General features: G+C 42.7%; 1 protein-coding gene across 6 annotated transcripts in view; it reads right to left on the reverse strand.

The window, feature by feature from the left end:
- Window positions 1-24,259, reverse strand: part of ITGBL1 (integrin subunit beta like 1) — a 541,162-nt gene that overhangs the window by 286,882 nt on the left and 230,021 nt on the right. For all 6 annotated transcript variants that reach the window (XR_004539893.1, XR_004539894.1, XR_004539892.1 and 3 more), the window contains exon 6: window positions 8,578-8,718. Coding sequence is in view for 3 of the 6 variants with exons in the window: in XM_033948882.1 (XP_033804773.1) it covers window positions 8,578-8,718 (141 nt within the window). In the remaining 3 variants the exon portion in view is untranslated. The remainder of the gene's footprint in view (window positions 1-8,577; window positions 8,719-24,259) is intronic.

The raw sequence follows: 24,259 nt of genomic DNA on the forward strand, positions 1-24,259 counted from the left end.
TTTATTTTTACATTGCCAGTTATCATACTTAATGCCTGTCAGTTATTTGGTTAGACATAATCACTTGTCACGTATCCTTCCTATCTACGTACACTATCTTTATATATTCCCTTCATTGCCAATCTAACATAACACTTTCTATTGAAAAACAATAGTGATCCAAATCATTTCTGTAATTTCGTTCTTCTCTTTCTCAAAAACAATCCTTTATAATCCAGCAAACTTATATGAAATAAATAATTGTTTAATGAAAGCTTATGGAAATGCAGTTAAAATATATACTTCCTCTTTCAGTCTCATTCAATCTCATCCCCCTCACCCCCCCCCCCTCCCATTTTTTTTTTTTTTTGGTTCGTGACCACAAAAGAACAGGAAACAAAAAACCACGAGAGCAATGCTTTCGCTGTCTCACAAAGCGCCATATGTTACACAGGTCAGTACACAAGCGACAGCTAGCATAAACGGAAGAACAAAGGAAGCCATCAGACAGCATGACAAGCTGAAAATATTACAGTAAAACACAGACTCAGAGCTATGCCAAGGCTAGAAGACCCCTCTTGTTAGTAGCAAAGAAATAAACCCAGGAAAACAGAACAAATAAGACAAAACCAATACAAAACAGTGGCCACACATGATAATACTACTTACACTAATAAAATCCATGAAGACAACATATCAAGCGTAAATAAAGAAAGCTGGGCATGGTAAGATGGTATGTCAGTGAAAGCAACGTCATAAGCAAGCAGTATGGTGACATCAGAAGGGCTAGGTAACACAAAGCACAATGCAGAGAAGAGGTGTATACTTTCGGCTCAACAATGGTAGGAAATAAGGGGGCAAAAGGAGGAACAGGATCGTCTAAGCAACAGCTTAACAGAAGATCAAGAGGGAACAGGCAAGAGAAAGAGAGGCTAGGGCTAGGGGCACAAAACAAATAATCATGGCTAGCACTGGCAGCCAGAGAAGTATAAGACAGGGGGATTCCTAATGTCAGCAAGAGTAGGGGGAGAAATCAGACATAGTGGGCTCCAGACAAAAACACTACTTAAGCACAGTTTCCTGGAAAGTGGGGGAAGGTGGAGGACGGGGTACATTGCAGTTGAATAGTTTCACAGATATCATCTAATGCCTGAGAGATAGTGGCCCACGGGACAGGGGAGTAACGACCAGTATGTGTTGTAAGAGTGCGGTCAGCCTGCCATTGCACTTGGTGTGCAACGGGAGGTAGAGAGATAGGGTAAGGGTTAGGAGTATACGCTGGGGAGAGAAAAGGGGCAGTTGACATTGGCAGAGAGTGATACAAACGGGAGGACTGAGACGCTAGCAGCAAAAGCGGAGAAGCATGAGAATAAGGAGCAGGCAACATGGGAGAAATAAACAATATATCCAACTACAAAGTGTACAAACTAATGAGTCTAAAAATAAAACTAATAAGAATACTTACAAAATGATGCAATGTGATCACAGAAGAGCAGATACCTGTGTAGCAATAACTCAGGTGTGGCCTGAGACCACAGAAACAGCACAACCACCAGTCAAAGCTGGTTCAACAGTCACACCATAACAGTGATAGTTTAAGATAACAGAGGAAACGTCAGGCGTCAGGCCCAAGACCACAAGAAATAAAGGAAAGAATTTAACCAGCAATCGAATCAGTGTCTGTACCCAAAAAGAAAGTTTTAAGGAGAGTAAAAAGAAGGCATATAACGAGAAGTGTTAGTGACAATACAGACTGACTACCCGACCCGCCAGTCATAAATATATATATATATATCCTAATTCCTAAACTATTCCTAAACTATGGACTGACTACCTGACCCGCCAGTTGTAGGCTTATCCCTTATGCCTAAACGACAAACAAATAGGATTAGTAAGGAAAGAGAAAGCAGTGTTTAAGGCAGACCATATTCCATTGCTGGTGGTAAACTAGAAAAAGAAAGAAACAACATAAAAGGGGGAGCGCATAAAAGGGGAAGTAAAATAACACAGCAAATCTGCAAGAAAATAAGGAATATTAGCATGCAACCCAGAAACACACTTTTGGCCATATAGTAATGGAGAGGCAATCTGACAAGCAGAGTATAGGCCTTCAATCCAGTGAGGTCTCTAAAGGGGCATGTCCCCACTTTCAACGTCAAAGGGTCACCACTGATGTAGGCAGCTGTCCAGGCCTATCTCGGTAATGAGACCTCGAACGCTATTTACTGGTTTCAATAAGTCTATATTTATTTAGTCAATCAATAACAGCTTACAGGAATAAATCATTCAGCATATAGCGTAACAGAAGGTGATCTCCAGGCCTGTAGATCCTCTGATGTCTGTTCTGACCTCTCCCTTCTAAAGGCCTGGTTTTTATACATTTCTTAGTGGCCAACACCACGTTGGTCTACATCACATGATACATCCTTATTGGCTACTTTCCTATGCATTACTGCCTAGTTACATTCCTTTATTGGCTGGTTGACCTGCGTCATGTTATATGTTCACTCTGTTTTCCGTAAGACCTAACCTTTTCCCCGAAATGTCTGTTTCTGAACCATATTAGCATTTCCGAGCACAAGACCCCCCTCCCAACTGCAAATATCTCTGACACTTGCTATTAGATGATATTTCTTGTGAATTCTATCTTCTGAGAATTCTGTCTTCGGACCATGGTCTGTTTATCTCTTCATGGTATCTGGCTGGGCGGGCCTTGGTGTAAAACCACAACAAAACCTACAGCCTCAGGACCTGTTGCTTTTTCTCTAGTTTTACTGCTACAGTAGCTAATTGAACTTAAAACCAGCCTCATTTCCCCATCTTTGCATGCTCTTTAGTCAATAATGTGAAATATCTTTTCACAGCTAATCTACTGTTTCCATCAGCTGCAGAGATAAGATACTAGTTGTAGGGGGAGAGAAAGGTTTTTGTAGAGAGAACAGTTTCTGTGAGCTTATGGTTTTTCCTTATCCCACTTCACCTGGTTTAATAATGTCAGGACTTACAGGGATCCTTCAGAACTCCCATGCTTTTTCTTCTTTCCATCTCCCTCCTCCTCTCAGAACCCACTGGTCTGAGGTAATGTTCTCCCAACGGCTGATGAAATAAGAAAGACGTCCTCCTATGGGTTCAGGCAGAAGGGTTGATGGCAGAAAACTGGCTAGGCCCTGGAGAATGGAGTCAAAAGGGCTGAGTGGACTTCAGCTGTGCAGGAGGCTTTACTTGTTGTTGTTGTAGACGAGGAGGTTGGCGCTGCTGTTGACGTGGGCGCCGAGGTTGCTGAGGAGCAGAAGGTAAGGGCCGAGCAGAGTAACGGCGCTGGTAGGCCGACTGCTGGCGAAAGAGCCGTACAGGAGGGGGTTTCTTCTTGGTCTTGAGAAGAGTGTCCCAGCGAGTCTCATGCGCAGACAATTTTTGTGTGGTGGAATCCAGAGAGTCACCAAATAATTCGTCTCCCAAGCACGGAGCATTGGCAAGGCGATCCTGATGGTTGATATCCAGCTCCGAGACTCTAAGCCAAGCCAGACAGCGCATGGCAACAGCCATCGCCGTAGCCCTTGAGGTAAGTTCAAAAGTGTCATATATTGAACAAACCATGAATTTGCGAAGCTGGAAAAGACTAGAAGAACAGTGACGAAAAGCAGAGAGTTTGCGATCAGGTAAGTATTTTTCAAAAGAAGCAAGTTGCTGGATAAGGTGCTTCAAATAAAAAGAAAAATGAAAGGCATAATTACCTGATCTATTGGCAAGCATAGCATTCTGGTATAATCTCTTGCCAAATTTATCCATGGCCTTCCCCTCTCTGCCAGGAGGGACCGAGGCATAGACACTAGCACCCGCAGACTTTCTGAGAGACTCAACCAATAAGGATTCATGCGGGAGCTGGGGTTTATCAAATCCGGGAATGGGAATGACCTTATACAAGGAATCCAATTTGTGAGCAGCCCCAGGGATGGTCATGGGAGTCTCGAGATTTTTATAGAAAGTCTCCCGTAAAATATAGTGGAGGGGCAATTTGAGAAATTCCTTTGGAGGCTGATCAAATTCCAAAGCATCAAGGAATGCCTTAGATTTTTTTGATTCAGCCTCCAAAGAAATTGAAAGAGACTCACACATCTCCTTGAGAAATGATGTAAAGGAGGAATGATCCGGCTTAGATGAAGGGTCCTGTAAAGAGGGGTCCTCCTCCCCTGAAGAAACCTCATCCTCAGAGAGCAAAGGCTCTTTAGAGTCATCCCAGAGATCAGGATCTCTGACCTGGGAACCTCGACCTCGGGAGTCCGGTGTTGAAGGTTCAGTGTGACGGGTCTTACGTGCCGACTTCCCGGATCGTAAGGAGGTGGCATCGGGAGAAGTTAAAGGTTGCTGGTGCCGGGACTGGTCAGACAGAAATAATGGCTCAGATGTTTGAACAGCCCGATGAAGACCTCTCGGTTCCGCAGCAACGACCGGCATGGAAGCCGAGGAGGCAGAATGGACCGGTACCGACAGAGTGGACGCTGACAATAGGGGTTGCTCCACGGTCGGTACCGGTGGCTCAGACCGGACCGGAACTGGAAGGTTCAGTGCCAACAGAGCAGGAAGGAGTTGCTGCAACTGCTCTTTAAGTTGGACTTGGAGGACAGCCGCAATACGGTCATCCAAGGAAGGCACCGGTACCGCTTTCTTTTTCTGCGGGACCTGCGGTGCCGCTCAACGCCCAGAGGATGAGGATGCCGAGGAGGATGCACTCACCTCTATAGGGGCGGAACATTTACGGGGGCGCTTGGAGGTCGGCAGGACTGGACTCTCTTCCACAGCGACCGGAGGACGCTCCAAGGAGGAAGGCTTCTTAGCCGGCTTACCTGTGGGATGCGACGCCGGAACGGTGTCATGCGGCGTCGAAGAAGTGGGCGCCGGCTGAGAGGCAGTCGATGTCGGTGTCGATGCCGAGGGATCAGCCATCGCGGCACCGAAAAGGAGTTTTTGTTGAATTTGCCTGTTTTTCAAAGTGCGCTTTTTTAAAGTAGCACAACGGGTACAGGTGGAAGCCCTGTGATCTGGACCCAAGCACTGCAGACACCAATTGTGTGGTTCAGTCAACGAGATGGGCCTAGCACACCGCTAGCACTTTTTGAATCCAGGCTGAGGGGGCATGAAGGTGAACACGGCCTCTGCTAAATCAAAAGCGGAGGATGCGATGATTACACCAGGCCCCGCCGGGGCGAACTTGGCAAAAAGAAAAAAAAAATTCAAAGATTGTTATATATATATATATATTTTTTTTTTTAATAAAAATAAAAGGGAATAAAAAAAGAAAAGTTTTCCGAAGAAAAATATACGCGAGCGGGAAGGCAAAGAGAGAATTTCAACGGCCGTTGAAAAACATGCGTCTTCTTAGCTCCGCGGAAACTAAGAAACTGGGGTCCGCGTGCCTCCGTAGGGCGGGAAGGCACTCGTGCACGCGCGGTGTGGCCTAACTAGAACTTTCCAAATTCTTAGAGTGCAATCACTCTAAAATTGTCCGTACCGGGGCTCCGTCGGTGCCGTCACCCATCAGTCAAGAATATGCTGCCTGTTTGTCCTGGGATAAATATCTATATTGAAGATGATAAATTGAAATAAAGGAATCATTCTTGGGCTTCTTTCCTATTTCTGGGAAGTCTGCTGCTGAACTCACGGAACAGATCTTGAAACAACTGGATAGTGATGGACTGGATATAAACCTCTGTCGTGGTCAAGGTTATGACAATGCTGCAACTATGGCTGGCATTCACGGCAAAAATCAAATAAATTAATCCCAACGCTTTATTTGTGCCTTGTGCAAATCATTCTCTGAACCTTTGTGGAGTTCACTCTTTTGGAAGTGTTTCTTCATGTGTGACTTTTTTTTGGAGCTTTGGAAAAAGTGTATTCTTCTTTTTCAGTCTCAACTCATCGATGGGAAATGCTGCAGAATGTAGGTATAACATTGAAAAGACTTTCCCAGACAAGATGGAGTGCTCATTATTAAGCAGTGCATGCAGTAAAGACACATTTTGAAAAGTTAATTTCAACCCTTGAAGCACTGTGTGATTCAAAAGAAAATGTGGATACAAGAGGATCAGCTCAGATTTTGCTCTCTGCTGTATGTGATTTTTCTTTTCTGTGTTATCTCTTTTTCTGGTGTGAAGTTTTACATGAGGTTAATCCGACACAAAAATATTTGCAAACAGCCAGGATCAGCCTTGAACAATGTACAGTGAAACTGCAAGCTTTAAAATTGTTCCTTGAAGACCAGCGCACAGAAATTGTGGAGGCCATTAACTATGGAACAACAAAATGTAAGGACATGGACATTGGCATAGAAAAAAGAATCAAATTTCGAAGAAGAATGCCTGGAAAAACAACAAAAGATGCTGGTCTTACTTTGACAGAAGAAACCACAAGGGCTATGTTTGAATGTCTTGATCGTTTTCACCAAGAACTGGAGACTCGTTCTAAAGCAATGGATCAAATAATGTCAATGTTTGCTATCATTCAGTCATTCTCTCTAATTTTTGCAGAAGAAAACCTTTGCAAGATTTTACCAAATATAACTGAAATTTATGATGAATTTTCTGGTGAAGATATCTTACTGGAAATTTTTTGACTGCGGAGACATTTAAAAGCTGCTGGAATGAATCCCAAAGAAACACAGACATGGACAGTTTTGCAATTTCTAGAATTTATTGTGAAATGGGATTTTTATGAATCTGTGCCAAACTTATCCTTATGTTTAAGACTTTTCCAAACTATTTGTATATCTGTTGCGTCTTGTGAAATAAACTTTTCAAAATTAAAATTAATAAAAAGTGTTCTTCGATCAACTATGAGCAATGATAGATTGACGAATCTGGCTATACTGTCCATTGAATATGAATATGCAAGGAAGATCAATTTTGATGAAATCAATGACAAATTTGCTGAAGCTAAGACTCGAAAACAGAAACTGTAATATTCATTACTGTGAAAGACCAATATGAACATATGGGTTTTCCCTGTATTTTTAAAAAAATACATGGATTAAAAAGTATTAATCCTATTACTTTTTCCCTTTTTTTGTACAAACCAAAACCAGAATCCATAGAAAATCTGACAAATGGTTCGACAATGAACTACTCCTACTAAAAAGACAATGCAGACAACTAGAAAGAAAATGGAGGAAAAACAGTCAAGATAAAACAACTACAAACCATGATAAAACAACCATGATAAAACAACTACAAACAATACAAAACACAGCCCTAAGACTGGTCTACTCACCGAAGAAATTCAACCACATCACAGAGGCATACCACAACTCACATTGGCTCCCAATACAAATGAAAATACACTTTAAATTTTCCTGCCTACTATTTAAAGCAATAAACGGAGACAGTCCAGCCTATTGGAACAATCGATTAATTCAATCCACCTCAACCAGACATAGGAGAACTCGCGCACCATTCACATACCCTCCAACCAAAAACGTCAAAAGAAAAAAAACTGTTCGACAACCTCCTAGCTATTCGAGCTGCAACTCTCGACCTCCAACTCTACAACCTATTGACTTCGACCACAGACTATAAAACCTTTAAAAAAGAAATAAAAACCCTTCTATTCAAAAAACACATAAAACCAAATTAACACAATCAGAACTGTCCCAAGCATCACCTGCAACTACTCCATATGTACTTCTAATGTCATGACAATCCTATATAATAAAACCCTAGCCGCGCATGTGCACTCCTACCCGCGTTTTCCGTTTTCCCTGATCCGTGAGATGTAAGTCTGTGGCGCAGGAGTGCGCATAAGCAAGTCCCCAACCTTACAGCATCTAACTACACTTGCGGCAGGACTGGCTGCCAGCTCTGGACTCCCTGCTCTCTCGTGGCAAAAAAACAGTAAGTTTTTCGTGGTCTCCCATCCCTTCCCGATGTCTGACCGGCCCTCCCTTCCCGCGGTCCAGACTCCAAACCTGTCTGCAGCACTCTATACACGCTGCTTCGGGGCCTTCTACTGCCCTGATTTGCTCTGCTGCGTCTCTGATGATGTCATCAGGGACGTGCCAGAGTAAATCAGGACAGTAGAAGACCACGAAGCAGCGTGTGTAGAGTGCTGCAGATGCTATTAGAGTCGGCAGGTTTGTCGGGACCGCGAGAAGGGAAGGGGCAAGGGACTAAGGGAGCCGGACAGACTTCTAGCACCCGTTAATGTAACGGGCTAAAATACTAGTGTAGACATAATTTATGTTATGTTATGTTTGGAATAATGGTTACATATATGAGGTTCAATAAAAGAAAATTTTCACTGCCTGTTTCTATTCTGACCATTTATTCCGTTTCATATTTTTTTACTTGGGGGGGGGGTCAAAAAATGATGGGCCCCGGGTGCCACATACCCTAGGTATGCCACTGATGTAAGCTCCACAATTCAGTAAATCATATGGCAATTTTCCTTGCATTTCTACCCATGAAAAAAAGGCAAGGCAGTATTTCGTTCTAGTATTGACATGTTTTAAGTTTTCCTGAAAACCCCCCATCTCCATCTTTAAAAGTATATTATTGTGATAATGCAGCTTATTAAATAGTGTTTTTTGTGGGGGAAAAAATCAATTACCTGAACAGAAGTCATCAGCAAATCTGTCATACACTGCCTTGCAGTTTCTTTCATCACATTCACATGTATTGCCATGTATGTCTCCCCAGTCACCAGTTGGATCTACATCATGGCATGTGCATTCCCCACACACACATGTTCCTGAGAAAGAAAAGAAGCAGAACACAATGGTTTCCATGCTTAAAATCTAACACAAATTACTGTTGTTATTATTTATTGGTTAAGATGTACTGGATGTATAATCTTTTTCAGAGTTCACCCAGGGCAATATGCAGCATGTGTAGCTGGATATAACAATTTAAAATTGTAGTGACAGTATGACCATACCGTATATACTCAAATATAAGTCGATCCAAATATACGTCGAGACCCCAATTTTTCCCCCAGAAAGGAGGAAAAATGGTTGACTCAAATATAAGACGGGGGCTTAATATTCAAGTGCCCTGACCTGCCAGGATCTACACCCCCTGCCATGTTCCCTACCAAGTTCTGCACCCAGCCCCCTTCCCTCCTTACCCTGCAAGGCTCTGCACTCAGCCCCTTTCCCTCCCTGCCCTACCATGCCCTGAATTCAGCCTCCCCTCACTCCATGCCAGACTCTGCACCCTGTACCCCCTCCCTGCCAGACTCTGCACCCTGTTCCACCTTCCTTCCCTGCACCCTGGTTAAGTTTAAGTTCTTAAAGTCACAGAATTATTTTGCTCCCAATAAGATGGGTTCAAGTTGTTATTCTCCAAAATACAGCAGTCTCCAAAATTAAGAAAATAACAGCAATATACGTATATACTATCCTCGATTGAAGTGGTCTGTTTCCTGTCCCCGAGAGAAGATGGTGCTCTCTTAGAGAAAACTACCCCCTCTAGTTGTGTGGTAGGCCAGGACAGGAGGAATCCCTCCCGTCTCCCATCCTGGCCCATACTATTTCTAACCCCTCCCCCGCATATCTTTTCCTTGGTGGTCCAGCGGTGTATCCTATGCTGAGCCCCTCCTGCCAATGTCAGCGGTCAGAAGCCAGCAGCGCACCCAGGCTGGCACACGCAGGAGTGAGCTTTTGGAGCTCCTGCCCTGCCCTACACTGCTCACTGAAACGCTGATGCCGGTTCTTGCAGCAGCCATTGAAAGAGCCATGCAGGGCCGGGTGGGAACTCCAAAAGCTCACTCCTGCGCGTGCCGGCCCAGGTACACCGCTGTCTTCTGACCGCTGACATTGGCAGGAGGGGCTCAGTATGGGATACACCGCTGGACCACCAGAGAAAAAGAATGCGGGTGAAGAGGTAAAAAATAGTTAGTATGGGCCAGGACAGAAGACGGGAGGGATCGCTCCTGTCCCGGCCTAATGGCAGGCCTGCAGAAGTCCAGGAGGGTGTTGGGTGGTCACTGGGTCATGACCCAAATATAGGATGAGACCCTCATTTTTGGGCCATTTTTTGGGCCCAAAAAAATCTCATCCTATATTTGAGTATATACAGTAATTGTTTTCTCAAATGTCAATTCACTACACGATGAGAAAAGCAAGGTAAACTTGAAAATAGGCAAATTAAATAACAGTAATAGCACTAATATGATACAATGAAACAAACTTGGTCAAAATATATTTATAAAGTTTTTTCATAGCAGTTTGAAAATACGGTAGGTCTAGCTATTTTGTAAAATAAGTTGGCCTGGAAGACAAACAAGCCAAGATTTAAAAAAAACATTACAAGATAGGGAATGGATGTTAAAAATGTTCTTCAAATATAAAGATGTTCCCTTTTTTGTCAAATATTATAAGAATTTACCCAGATGTTTCATGTCCGACACAGAAGAGAAGAAAACAGTTTCTTATACTGAGACCAAGGGTGGTTCAGTTGGGGGCGACCTTTGTTCTGAGGTACCCCTTTAAATGTGTAATGATATATAAAGAGAACAAATGTTTTTTTTATGATCTGCAACAGTTATCTAAATTTATTGCTTCTCAGGATAGTAAGTAATAGTTCATTCTGATTCTTTAATCCATTTAGATAAGAAAATGTCCTATGGTAGTCGAACCTCCTTTTGATTTTCCTGGTTATATATTTTGTTTGTTAAATTTCAGTAATTTCAGCCCCGTCTCCATTTGATTGTGGACTAACTATATTGTGTAATCATCATTAAGTCCACATAATTCAAGGAAAATTTTAACTTCTTATTTCTTGATATTTTTTCTTGTGTTTTGATTTTGATAAATTATAAAATTAATAAAGAAATATATATACATAAAAAAATAAATAAAATACCCTTTGCTTCTCTGAATCTCCACCCTTCATTTAGGTAAAGACTGACTAAAAAAAAACCTTTACCCACCTTTCACCACTTTAGGAACCCTAAACCTACTTTTAAATGCCTGTAAAGAGATCCCAAGTACTGTCCAGCTTACGCAAATTGAGCACCGATATTGCCTACTTACAGGAAACCCGTCTCTCTCAAATAGAGCATGCCAAACGCAAACATAACTGGGTGGGGGAGGTGTAGTCTTCCACTTTTGGAGGTAGACAACAGGGGGATAGCCATTCTGGTTCACAAAAGTTTGCCCTTTCATCTTCATAAACAAATTCAAGATAAGGACGGCCACTTTGTAATAGTCCTAGGTGAGCTGTGGGGCCTCAAGTTATTGTTGTACAATTTGTACACCCAAATGTTTATTGTCATAATTTTTTTTCCTCTGTCCTTGCTCATATCTCCCAGTATGCTGACTATCACTTGGTTCTGGGTGGAGATTTTAATATTACAGCGAACCCAGGTGTGGATTGTAAACCACCCAGGGTGCGTTTGAGGGACCACGACACGTGTGGGGTGGGTTTCCTTTCCCAACATTTGGAAGTAGTGGATGTCTGGTGCACTCTCCACCCTTATGATATCAATTTCACCTTCTATTCACACGCCCATAAGGAGTATGCCAGGCTAGATTATATCCTTCTGGACAAGCACCTGTTTTCTATGGCCACTAAGTCTGAGATATATGAGAGTGCAGTTTCAGACCATGCACTAGTGGGACTCTTATTGAGCATAGCACCTGCACGTCGAGCTTCCTCTTGGAGAAAGCCCCCCGAATTATATCATGACCAAGATTTTATGGCTTTTCAAGAGTGCGATGGGTGAGCCCTGTTACGTTTTGGTTTGCTTCTAAGGCAGTGCTGCATGGGCACATAATCGCATACATGGCAGGCAAAAGGAGGAAGGGGGAGCTCTTGTGGCTGACTCAGAGACTGCATGACCTCCGGCGGTCCCACATTAGCACTTTGTTGGAGGAGGATCATCTAGAATATCGGGATATTCGGAATCGAATAGAGGAACTCTTCAATAAGTGTACGGAATGCTCTCTGTATTATCAATGGTGCCAGCTTTACAAATGGGGGAGTAAGTTAATTTTCAGGAAATGTGTAGAAATGTATTGGAAACAAGGCAATAAAAATACATGTTGCTATACCCTAATGCTACTGTCACATACCTTGTAAAATGCAAGATTAAACAATTTGAATGACGCATAACAGTTGTCCAGAATACATTTAGCAATCAAGTATATGACCTTTTTTGATTAGTGACAAATAAGAACATAAGATCGTATGAATTGCTATACTAGAAAAGACTACCGTAAAGGTCCAAGAAGACTAGTATCCGGCTTCCATGTCTGACCTTTTCTTATTATTTCAGGTATTTATCTTGTCTTTCTGATATTTTTCTAGCCATTAGTTCTTATGAGTGTATGTCTTGCTTTTTAGCAGTTTGTTTTCTTTTACCAACCCCCCCCCAATTATTTTTAAATATTTCATTTTAAACTACTTAAATTTATTTATTTATTTATTTTTACAGTTGACTTATGGTATATCAAATAAATTGAACTTCAGCTTACCATAAGTACCTGGCTGAATCCCCATAGCATCAAGATTCCATGCTACCAATACTAGAGATAAACAGTGGCTTTCCCCATGTCTACCTTTATTAGCAGTCTGTGGACTTTTCCTCAACGACTAGTCCAATCTTTTTTTTTTAAATGCATATTTGCTAACTGCCACTGGCAACAAGTTCCAGAGCATAGTGATTTGTTAAGCGAAAAAAATATTTTCTCCTATTTAATTTAAAAGTTTGCAGCACTGGGACAGAAGATAACATAACTTTATAAAATCTAGAAATAGTTCCCCATCCACTTATTCCTATGGTTGCCTGTTCAAGAAGCAAAGTAGATTTATGTTTCTTTCAGATCTTTTTTCTTTAAAAGTCTGTGAGTTTCCTATAGTAAGAAAGATCCCAAGATTCTAACCCATATTCCTCCTCTAAACTAGAAAATGGAACCAACTCCCCAACAACATATAGCTGACCAAGAGTCCGTAGAACTTTGCCCTCCCATATGGGAAACAAGTCATCCAATTCCCTAGGAATGAAATTAGGGGCATATGAGATGGAAGTCCCTGACAAATATAAAGTATTTCCCAATAAACAAGTGCACACCTTGATCCATAAGGAGAGGACATATTGCAATATGGGATTGGTAATAGTAGAGAGATCTCATTAAATTGCTTATGGCAACCAAGGGATTATCCATAATGGTGCCCTGCCTAAGACCTGTTGTTCCATGTGTACCCAACTTTGTCATTCTAACATCCAGCTAGCTATGCAACAAAGCTGTACCGCCTGTTAATGATATTGGAAATTGAGGACTACATCCTACCCTGTTGTTGTAAGCTAATATAACATTCTGTGTTATACTCTGAGGTTTGTTTTCCAAATATAGTGTAAGATCCTTCTCTCTAGTCACCTGAGTTCTCCTGGGAGAACGGTATAGAAAAATGAATAAATAAATAAGGTTGCATGGAGTGTTACTAGCAAAAAATATAAAAAGAAACAATAATTTAGGTAACACCATCATCTAGATTGCGTGCATCCTACCCAACTAAGATATGTTAAAATATTTCCATCTATCCAAGTCCTACCATATTTGTCTCATTACTTGAGGATAATTGGCATCATATAACTTATACATAATCCTGGTCCATGTAGTGTACAAATTTGGAAGGCCATTTATAAATAGATGCAATATATACTTATATTTCTCTGCTCGGCTTCAGTGAGTGAAATATCTAAAATCTCAGATTTCATCATGTTTATCCTTAATCCCAAGACCTGTCCATATGCTTCCATAGTCTTGGTCATTGCAAGGAGAGATGCATCTGGATTTGATGATGTGAACAAGACAGTATCCACAGAACAAAAATATATTTTGCTCTATCCTCCCCACACGTAATAACCCTAACTGTATTATCTTGGCATACCATCTGGGCTAAATGTTCCATCACCAATACAAATAACACCAGTGAGAGGGCACAATTCTGCCTTGCCCCCTGGCCTAGCTGAAAACTCTTTGAATAGTTATTGTTTATTTTTATATATATGTCAAACGATCTGTATAAATAGTCAGACCCATGTCATAAATTTACCTGAAATCCCTACTTTGTCTAAACCTGAAATAGATAGGGCCAAATAGACCCTATCGAAAGCTGTTTCAGTATCAATTCCTAATACCAAGGCAGATTCTCCATTTCTTTTAAGAGAAGATGGCAAACCTGGCATATGTTTTCAAAAATCTGCCATTCCCTTACAAACCCAAATTGGTCATCATTAACCATCTGGGACATATAAAGCTGTAGCCTTTTTACCATAATTTCTGTAAATATTTTATAGTTAATGCCTAAGTGTGATATAGGGTGATATGAACCACAGCTGCTGGGATCAGTAATACCAAAACAGCTCCACCCTCAAAGTTATTAAGAAGATTAGCCAGTGGCTTCACTAAATAATGTTTAAAGATTTTATCAAATTTAGCAGAGTATCCATCTAGCCCAGGAGATTTGCCAGTTTACATGTCTCTAATGGCCCACAGAATTTTGTCGTTCATACAACCCATTCTGAGCTCTATGGGGACAACAGGATAGAAAACAAATTAAATAAATAATAGGTAAAGAGAACTGATCAACCTTTGTTACTGACAAACTCGGGAGGTCTACTCAGTCCAAAAATTCCTTAATTGTATGTGGGGCAATCTCCTGCTCTGAAGTATATAAGGTATGATAATAATGGGTGAAGGTTTTTTTTTAAAAATCTGATCAGAGGATGTATAATGGACACCTACATTATCAACTATCTTCGTTATATAGTTGCACAGTGTTTGCTTCCGTAGCTTATGAGCAAAAAGCCTCCCTGCCTTATTTGCAGTTTCAAAGGATTCCTGTTTAAGCATTTGCAATTTGATACTAATATCTTCTAGATTTAGGGATTATAGTTTCAGATGGAGCAGTTTAATTTGCACAGCTGGGATTTTTATGGGTTTTCCCTAACTTATAAATCTGTAGTAGAAGGTCAACTCGCTGTTTTTCCCATGACTTATACACACAGAGGGGCATAATCAAAAAAAGTCTAAGTCCCCTTTTGGCCTAAGGCCTTAAACGTTGAAAGTAGAAGCAGGGAAAATGTCCATTATAAAAAAAAAAAAAAGTCCAAAAGGAGTTTTTTTTAAAATAATGGCCTGCCTCTACGTTCAGCTGTTTAAACGCCCAGACCACCTCTACGTCTACACCAGGGGTGCCCACACTTTTTGGGCTTGCAAGCTACTTTTAAAATGACCATGTCAAAATGATCTACCAACAATAAAATTTAAGAAAAAACACAAAGCACACTGTACGCTGAGAAAATGTTAATTATCATTCCTATTCCGGGGTTTTTTCAAAGAGGTCAAGGCAGATGACTCTATGCACTATCACCTCAGTAACAATCATACAAAAATAGACAAATATATCCCCCTCCCTTTTTACTAAACCAACGCTGCTCTCGATGCTCATAGGCTCCCTACACTAAAAACCGCTATTGTGGTTTAGTAAAGGGGGGCCATGGTGCAAAATATAGACAGCAGATATAAATTCAGACACATTTTGATCACTAAATTGAAAATAAAATTATTTTTCCTACCTTTGTTGTCTGGTGATTTCATGAGTCTCTGGTTGCACTTTCTTCTGACTGTGCATCCAATCTTTCTTCCCTTCTTTCAGCCTATAAGCTTCCTCTCCTCCAGACCTCATTCCCTCCCCCAATTTTTTCTTCCTCTCTCTCTGCCCTTTCTTTCCCCTGCCTCCCTTTCTTTTTTTCTCTCTTCGTGCCCCCTTTCTTTTTTCTGTTTCCCTTCTTTCCTTCTGTCTCCCTGCCTGCCCCCTTTCTTTCTTTCTCCCTGCCCTCCACCAAGCCACTGCTGCCACCATTGGGGAACAGGCCCCAAAGCCACCGCCGCCTCCCCGAGCTCTCCCTGCTTCGGGCCAACCAGTATTCGTCTCCATGAAGTCAATTCTGCCATCGAAGAGGAAGTTCCGGCCCAGCCAGGCAGCAATTGGCTGGCCCGAACTTCCTCTCCGATGGCAGAAGTGACGTCGGAGAGAGGAAGGCTGATCAGCCCGGTAGATCGCCAAGGCAAAGTGAGTCTATCACAGAGCCCGGGATGGGCTCCGCGATCGACTCACTTTGCCTTGGCGGTCTACACTAACACCATATAATTAACCTACAAAAAGCCTAACTCCCAAACACCCAAAACAAGAGCTTTTAGATGAAGGAGGCGCCAATTCTTCACCTAAAAGCTGGATTTTGTAACTGGTGTCTGTCAAAAACAACACCGGTTACAGAATCCCCCCTACAACGATCCAGGCAGGAGGGAACCCAATCCCTCCTGCCCCGCAGCACCCCCGAACCTCTGACTTGATCGGGGAAAGAGGAGCCTAAGTCCTCTTGCCCCCACGGCACCCCCGAACCCCCAACACAATCAGGGCAGGAGGGAGCCCAAGCCCTCTTGCCCTGGCGAGCCATGACCCCCCTCGCTGACATCGGGGAAAGAGGAGCCTAAGTCCTCTTGCCCCCACGGCACCCCCAAACCCCTGACACGATCGGGGCAGGAGGGAGCCCAAGCCCTCCTGCACGGCAGAAAACCCCTACCCCCCCACCCCCACTAAAATACAGGCAGGAGGGATCCCAGGCCCTCCTTCCCTCATCACAACCCCCCAAGACCGCCCCTCGAACTCCTGATTGGCTCCCCATCCCCACCCCCAATCCCCCTCCCCGTACCTGAAAATCGTTGGTCGGACGGACGGGTGCCAAGTCTTAAGGTCTGATTGGCTCAGGCAGCTCAAACCCCACCCACAGGTGGGACCTGAGGCGCCTGAGACAAACGGAATAGGCTCAGTAGCCTTAGGCCCCTCCTGTGGGCGGGACCTTAGGCACAGTTGTCTCCAAGATCACAGAGACCAGTTTTGCTATGGCTTCCCTACCCAGGTATTTTGGGCTAGGACTTTCCGAAGTTTGGAGCTATCTGGGCCCAGCTAACTGTTAGCCCCCAGAGAAAGGAGGAAGAGTCAGTTCCTGAGATTTTTACCTGAAACCCACTGACAATAGTGGCGGGAAAAATTGTGCTGCCCCTTGAACTTGGGAGCTGCAGTTGATGAGGATCCATTATCAGAAAAGGAACAAGATACCCCAGACCCATTGGATAGCATGCCCGAATGAAGTAAAGGTGATTTCCCAGGGGCTTTTAAGAGAGCCCAGGCCAAGGATAAGTCCCTTAGAGAAGCACAGGCTGTGACAGTGGATGGAAACCCCAGAACCATCAAGATCTCTCTAACATAGCAATTCCATGATTAAGAGGGATCTGGTACAGAGGGTGGCCAAGGGAACCCTGGAAGGGGGAGGAGATAGAGCAGCTGTTAGTTCCATCCCCCTGAGGGTTGCCTGAAAATCCAGTACAACTCTGCCCTAATTGGGTTCCTAATATAGGGAGTCTTAATTTCTACCCCCTTTGATAGGGTGAGACCCTGGGTCAGCTGAGCTATTTCCCATTTTCTGGGCTTAAAAAAACTTCTCAGCCACCTTCTGTAGGCCCCAAACCCTCCCCCTTTTCTGGGCTTAAACAATAGGGTTGTTTCCTTGTATGATGAAGACTTCTGCTCTATGTAAATTAATATGCAAATGGGATGTTACTATGGCTTCATAGTTACTTCTCAAACCCAGGTCGTCTTTTAAAATGACCTCTCTTTAAGCATCCTGCTTTCCTTTTCCCAGGCTTGAATCTCTTATGACAAGATGTATATGCTGTCACATACCCTCCCCCTCAGCTGAAACATGTGCGGATGAGCGTTTGGTTTGTATGATCCTACCTCATGGGACAGAAAATCTGCATCAAGGTGGGCCTTCCCAGCTGTGCTCTACACTGAAATTATAGGCTTGTAATGTTAGGTACCCATGCATTTAATGAGAATTACTATTTTTCATTTGGTTGAGCCATTTGAACGGGGCATGATCAGTGGCCAATGCACACTGGCTCCCTAAGAGATAAATATTGGAGGGCCTCAACAGCCCATTTTACCAACAGGCATTCCTTTTCGGTAGTAGAATACCACTGCTTTGTTTCAGATATCTTACAGTTGAGCAGTATCGTACCAGGGGGGGGGGAGGCGGTCCACCCCGGTTTCAAGCCATGATGGGGATGTTCCTGGCCTTGGAGTCATGGTCTAGGAACTTCCCTTCTCATGGCCTGGCCCTAAGGCTCTGGGTAGTCCCCTTGACCCAACATGTTCACAGCCTTCTCTCCTGTCTGGTCCTATGGCTCTTTACCTTCCGTGAAGCTGAAAAAACTGCCGGCATCGGCAGTGATTCAGCTATGTCGCCCGCGGCTTCCCTTCTTGCTTTCTGCGTCTGCCAATGATGTAACTTCCTGTTTCCGCCCAAGTGGATCGCGGCAGAGGCAGATGGAAAGCAGGAAGGGGAGCCACAGGTGACATAGCTGAATCACTGCCAAGGCCAGCACTGAAGGTAATGCATTGGACTGGCAGCAGTTCTGGCACAGATGTAGATATGATATTTACACAGCGGTGCACAGCACAATACAGAGAGCTGAGATGAGAAGTGTGAGGCCAAAGGTGTTATGACCACAATCAGAAAACAGACCATTTTTCTTTCTGTGCAATTTTATTGGGAACTGGTAATATAAATTTCAAAATAAAAAGTAAATATATGTGTCCTAGAAAAATGCTTCATGAAAATAAAGTTGTTGTTTTTTTAATATTTAGAACTAAACATTTTATAGTCCAAAATGTACATTTGGGAACCATGCCCATGATTAAAATAACATTTGTAGCCCTGCCCTGGATCAGTAGCATGGAATATTGCTATTGTTTGGGTTTTCACCAGGTACTAGTGAGCTGGATTGGCCACCATGAGAATGGGCTACTGGGCTTGATGGACCATTGGTCTGACCCAGTAAGGCTATTCTTATGCTCTTATGTTCTCATCTATAGGGGCCTTTGTTTTCACTTCTTATTTTAATGTATTTTTTTCTGGGAACTTGTCAGTGTGTTATAATGGGAACAAAAATTGAAGAGAATTAATGTGTGTGGAATGGGGGGGGAGTTATTACTAAAAATATTTTTTTTACAGGGGGGGTGTCAAAAAATGATGAGCCCTAGGTGTCACATATCCTAGGTATGCCACTGCAGCTGAGATAAAGTACAGGGTGCTCGAAATCTCCCAGTCCCTGAATTAAGACTGCTCCTAAGCAGATGGGTCCATCTAAGAACATAAGAACATAAGAAGTTGCCTCCGCTGAGGCAGACCATAGGTCCATCCTGCTCAGCGGTCCGCACCCGCGGCGGCCCATCAGGCCCATTGCCTGAGCAATGGTCTATACCTATCTATACCCCCCAATCCCTTTTTCTTCTAGGAATCTATCCAAACCTTCTTTGAAACCATTTAATGTTTTTTTGTCTACAACAGCCTCTGTAGAATAAACTCTTATTTAAAAGTTTACATTTTCCAGGATGGCTCTTTTTTGAGCTACCTGAAGGCCTGATTGGCTTCCTCATTCAACTATATCTTATTCAGCAGGGAATTCCTCAACAAGTCAGTTAAACAGTTGGCTTTTTCCACAAAGTTTGGTATGAATTTCCTGTAATATCCAATCATCCTTAAGAAGCATCGCAGATACTTCTTAGTTATCAGGGGTTGGACCATCTGGACCGCTTCTATTTTAGATGTCATAGCCTTAATCTATTCACTTCCTACTTCCCTCTAGAGCACAGGTGTCAAAGTCGGTCCTCGAGGGCCAGAATCCAGTCGGGTTTTCAGGATTTCCCCAATGAATCTGCATGAGATCTATTTGCATGCACTGCTTTCAATGCATATTCATTGGGGAAATCCAGAAAACCCGACTGGATTCCGGCCCTCGAGGAGGGACTTTGACACCCCTGCTCTAGAGAGACTCACAAACTGCCAACAATTCGAGAATATTATTACATTGTCTAGGTAAGCTCTTGCATATTCATAATGAGAACTAAGTAGAAACATAGAACATGACGGCAGAAAAGGGCCACGGCTCATCTAGTCTGCCCACACTAATGGCCCACCCCCTAACTACCTCCATGAAGAGATCCCAAATGCCAATCCCATCTTTTCTTAAAATCTGGCACGCTGCTGGCCTCAACTACCTGTTGTGGAAGATTATTCCAGCGATTAACCACCCTTTCAGTGAAGAAATATTTTCTGGTGTCGCCATAAAATTTCCCATCCCTGATTTTCAATGGATGCCCTCTTGTTGCCGTAGGTCCTTTAAGGAAAAAGAGATCCTCTTCCACCTCGATACGGCCTGTGACATATTTGAACGTCTCGATCATGTCTCCCCTCTCTCTGCGTTCCTCGAGTGATTGATTCATGATTCATTGGATTGTCTGGGGCCCCATGAAGGCCAAATGGGAGTACTGTAAATTGATATAGTACTTTGTGGGTGATACAGGTCATTTTCTCTTTCGGTTTCTCCTCCAATGGGATCTACCAATATCCTTTTATGAGATTGAGGGTTGACAAAAACTGAGTTCCCCAATTGTTTGATCAGCTCATCTACCCAGGGAATTGGATAAACATCTAATTGAGAAATACTATTTATGGCCTGAAAGTCCACACAGAAACTGGTCGACCCATCTGTTTTCAGGACTAGAATGATGGGACTAGCCCACGTCCCCACTGGATTCCTTGATGCCCCAGTTTTAACAGCTCTATGACTTCCCACTCCACCTCTTTCTCCTTTGCTTTGGGTAGTTGATAGGGTTTCTTCCGGACCATCTTTCCTGGGGTTTCAATATGATGGACCCCAACCTGGGAATGACCCAGTATACGAGAAAAGATATCATTAAACAGGTGAATCAACAGATGCAACTGATTTTTCTGCTGGCATGTCAAGGACTCTCCAATTTTAACTGATTGTCCTCTTGTAGGGCTCCCACCTCTGGTCCCAGATTGACTTCTTCTTCTTCTGCCATTTCCTCCTTCAATCCTTCTCTGTCTACCCAGGCTTTCTGCAGATTTACGTGATATAATCTCAACTTTCCTTTTCCCCAATTTCACCTCATAGGTTACCTGGGAATTACAAAGGGGCCTTTCCACTGAGCCAATAGCTCAGCGGAAAGAACTGACAAGAGGGAGTGCCACCTTGGACTTGGTCCTAAATGGCATAACTGGACAAACAAAAGAAGTAGAAGTCACGCTCCCACTGGGGACTAAAAAAAAAAAAAAAAGTCAACATCGGGAAGGGGAAACAAACCCAAGACCCTAACCACAACCTTTAACTTTAAGAAAGGAAGATATGACAGCATGAGAGCCATGGTAAAAAAAACGGCTCAAGAAATAGTTGAAATCAAAACGGTCGATCAGGCATGGGCCCTACTAAAAAACACTATCACTGAAGCACAGAATCTATACACCCCACAGATATCCAAAGAAAGGAAAAACAAAAGCAAAAGAGAACCAGCTTGGCTAACTAAAGAGGTGAAGGATATAGTAAGAGAAAAGAAGAACTCATTTAAAACATGGAAACAAGAACAATCAAACGAGGCATGGAATAGCCATAAAGAAGACCAAATGAAGTGTCACAAGGTGGTAAGAGACGCCAAAAGGGATTATGAGGAAAAGATAGCGCAAGAGGCAAAAAACTTCAAGCCCTTTTTTAGATACGTAAAAGGGAAAAAAACCTATAAAGGAGGCAGTGGGCCCACTCGATGACAAAGGAATAAAAGGGTGTATCAAAGAAGACAAACAGATTGCAGACAGGTTAAATTCCTTCTTTGCGTCTATCTTTACTAAAGAAGACACCACATCAATACCCGAAACGGTGAAAATATTCAAGGGAGCAATTGAGGAGAACCTCACTACAGTGAATGTGGATTTGGACCAGATATACTATCAGATTGACATACTAAAAAGTGACAAATCCCCTGGACCAGACGGAATCCACCCGAGAGTATTAAAGGAGCTAAAGGTAGAAATTGGAGAACTACTGCAAACCCTGGCTAACATGTCGATTAAAACCAGACAGATACCAGACGATTGGAAGATAGCAAACGTCATCCCAATATTCAAAAAAGGATCAAGGGGAGAACCGGGCAACTATAGACCTGTGAGTCTTACATCAGTCCCTGGGAAGATGGTTGAAGCACTAATTAAGGATAGCATAGTCCAACACCTGGATACTCATGACCTGATGAGAGCCAGTCAACATGGCTTCAGGAAGGGAAGTCCTGTTTGACGAATCTACTTCAATTCTTTGAGATGGTGAACAAACATATCGATAGCGGAGAACCGGTGGATATAATATACTTGGACTTCCAGAAAGTGTTCGACAAGTTTCCACATGAAAGACTTCTCAGAAAATTACAAAGCCACGGAATAGAAGGGGATATACTGAGATGGATAAGCAAATGGCTGGAGAACAGAATGCAGAGGGTGTGCATAAACGGAAAGTTATCGGACTGAGAAAAAGTAACTAGCGGCGTGCCACAGGGCTCAGTTCTTGGGCCCATTTTATTTAATATTTTTATAAATGACCTGGAAGAAGAAATGACCAGTAAAATCATCAAGTTTGCAGATGACACCAAGCTAAGTCGGGCAATCAGGTGACAAAAGGACAGCGAAGAGCTCCAGAGAGATTTGAACCAACTAGAAAGATGGGCAGAAAACTGGCAGATGAAGTTTAATATAGAGAAATGCAAAGTGATGCACCTGGGCAGAAAAAACAAGGAGCATGAATATAAAATGTTAGGTGCAAAATTGGAAAAGTGCGAGCAAGAAAAGGACCTGGGGATACTAATAGACAGGACCCTGAAACCGTCAGCTCAATGCGCAGCGGCGGCTAAGAAGGCAAACAGGATGTTGGGCATGATAAAGAAGGGAATCACGAGTAGATCAGAGGATGTCATAATGCCGCTCTATATAGGTCAGACCACACTTGGAATACTGTGTCCAGCACTGGTCTCCCTACTTAAAGAAGGATATAGCAATACTGGAGAGGGTGCAGAGGAGAGCGACAAAGTTAAAACTTGAGCTACAATGAACGCCTTGGAAAACTGGGATTGTTCACCCTCGAGAAGAGAAGAATGCGCGGGGATCTGATAGAGACTTTTAAAATACTAAAAGGAATCGACAAAATAGAGCAAGAAACAATGTTATTCACGTTGTCAAATGTGACTCGGACAAGAGGTCATGGACTGAAACTGAAGGGAGACAGGACCAGGACAAATGTCAGAAAATACTGTTTCACACAGCGAGTGGTGGACGCCTGGAACGCACTCCCGGAAGAGGTTGTGGCGGAAACTACCATTCTAGGATTTAAGGGCAAGTTGGACGCACATCTTCTTGCAAGACACATTGAGGGATACGATTGACCAAGGTCCTCGTCGGGGAATACCTAGCTGAGCCTCCACGGGTGCGGACCTCCGGACTAGATGGACCCATGGTCTGATCCGGTGCGGGCATTTCTTATGTTCTTATGTCCCTGTTGTTCTGAAATCATTCTCTCATACCTATAAAATTGACACAGGGTTTCCCACCAAAAGTTGAAGTTCAGCCTATCCTAGTTTTTCAAATTTTTTGTGATTAGCTGCATAGCTACCCCTGTCATAATGAGAAGAAGTCTGTTCTTGCATTAATTGGACTCCTAGGTTGTAATAAAGTCCCAAATAGAAAAATGTCATATGACAGTGGGATAGAAGATACCAATATCCTATTAATTTTCCCCCAGATAGACTTCCAAAAGTTGAGTATCAAGGGACAATAAAACAATAAGTGACTTTGAACTATCTAACTTTTGTAAATGAACAGGGGTAAAAAAGATTTGATATAACAGAAAAAAACAAGTTTGTCTCATAGATGTTGACACTGTACATCTCATTCTCCAAGTCCAGATCCGTGGCCACTGAGTAGCAGAAATCTGCTGCTTTAGCTCAATGCTCCAAATATCTTTTAGGCTTGTTTTAGTTTTTTTATTCAAATATTTAGATATTAATTTGTACCACTTGGCGGCCTGATGCCCCTGCCAATCTATCTGGAAACATTGGCCCGGCAAGCTATACTGATTTTTTTTAAATTTCACTAATCAGGGAACCCTTTCTGAATGGCTTGTTTAAACTGCAACCATTTATACCCTTGAGATTTTGATATACCAAATGATTGTTGCAATTGTAATAAATTTACCATTTTCCCATTAGAAATTACATCTTCCAAAGTACATATGTTACTTCACAGGGCTAGGCATGCAATGAACAACCTTTTGGTTCAGAAAGTCTTAAGGTAGAAGGAAGCGGAAGATGGAAAAAACATA

The sequence above is a fragment of the Geotrypetes seraphini genome, chromosome 6 (assembly GCF_902459505.1).
Source record: "Geotrypetes seraphini chromosome 6, aGeoSer1.1, whole genome shotgun sequence".
NCBI classification, from domain to species: Eukaryota; Metazoa; Chordata; class Amphibia; order Gymnophiona; family Dermophiidae; genus Geotrypetes; species Geotrypetes seraphini.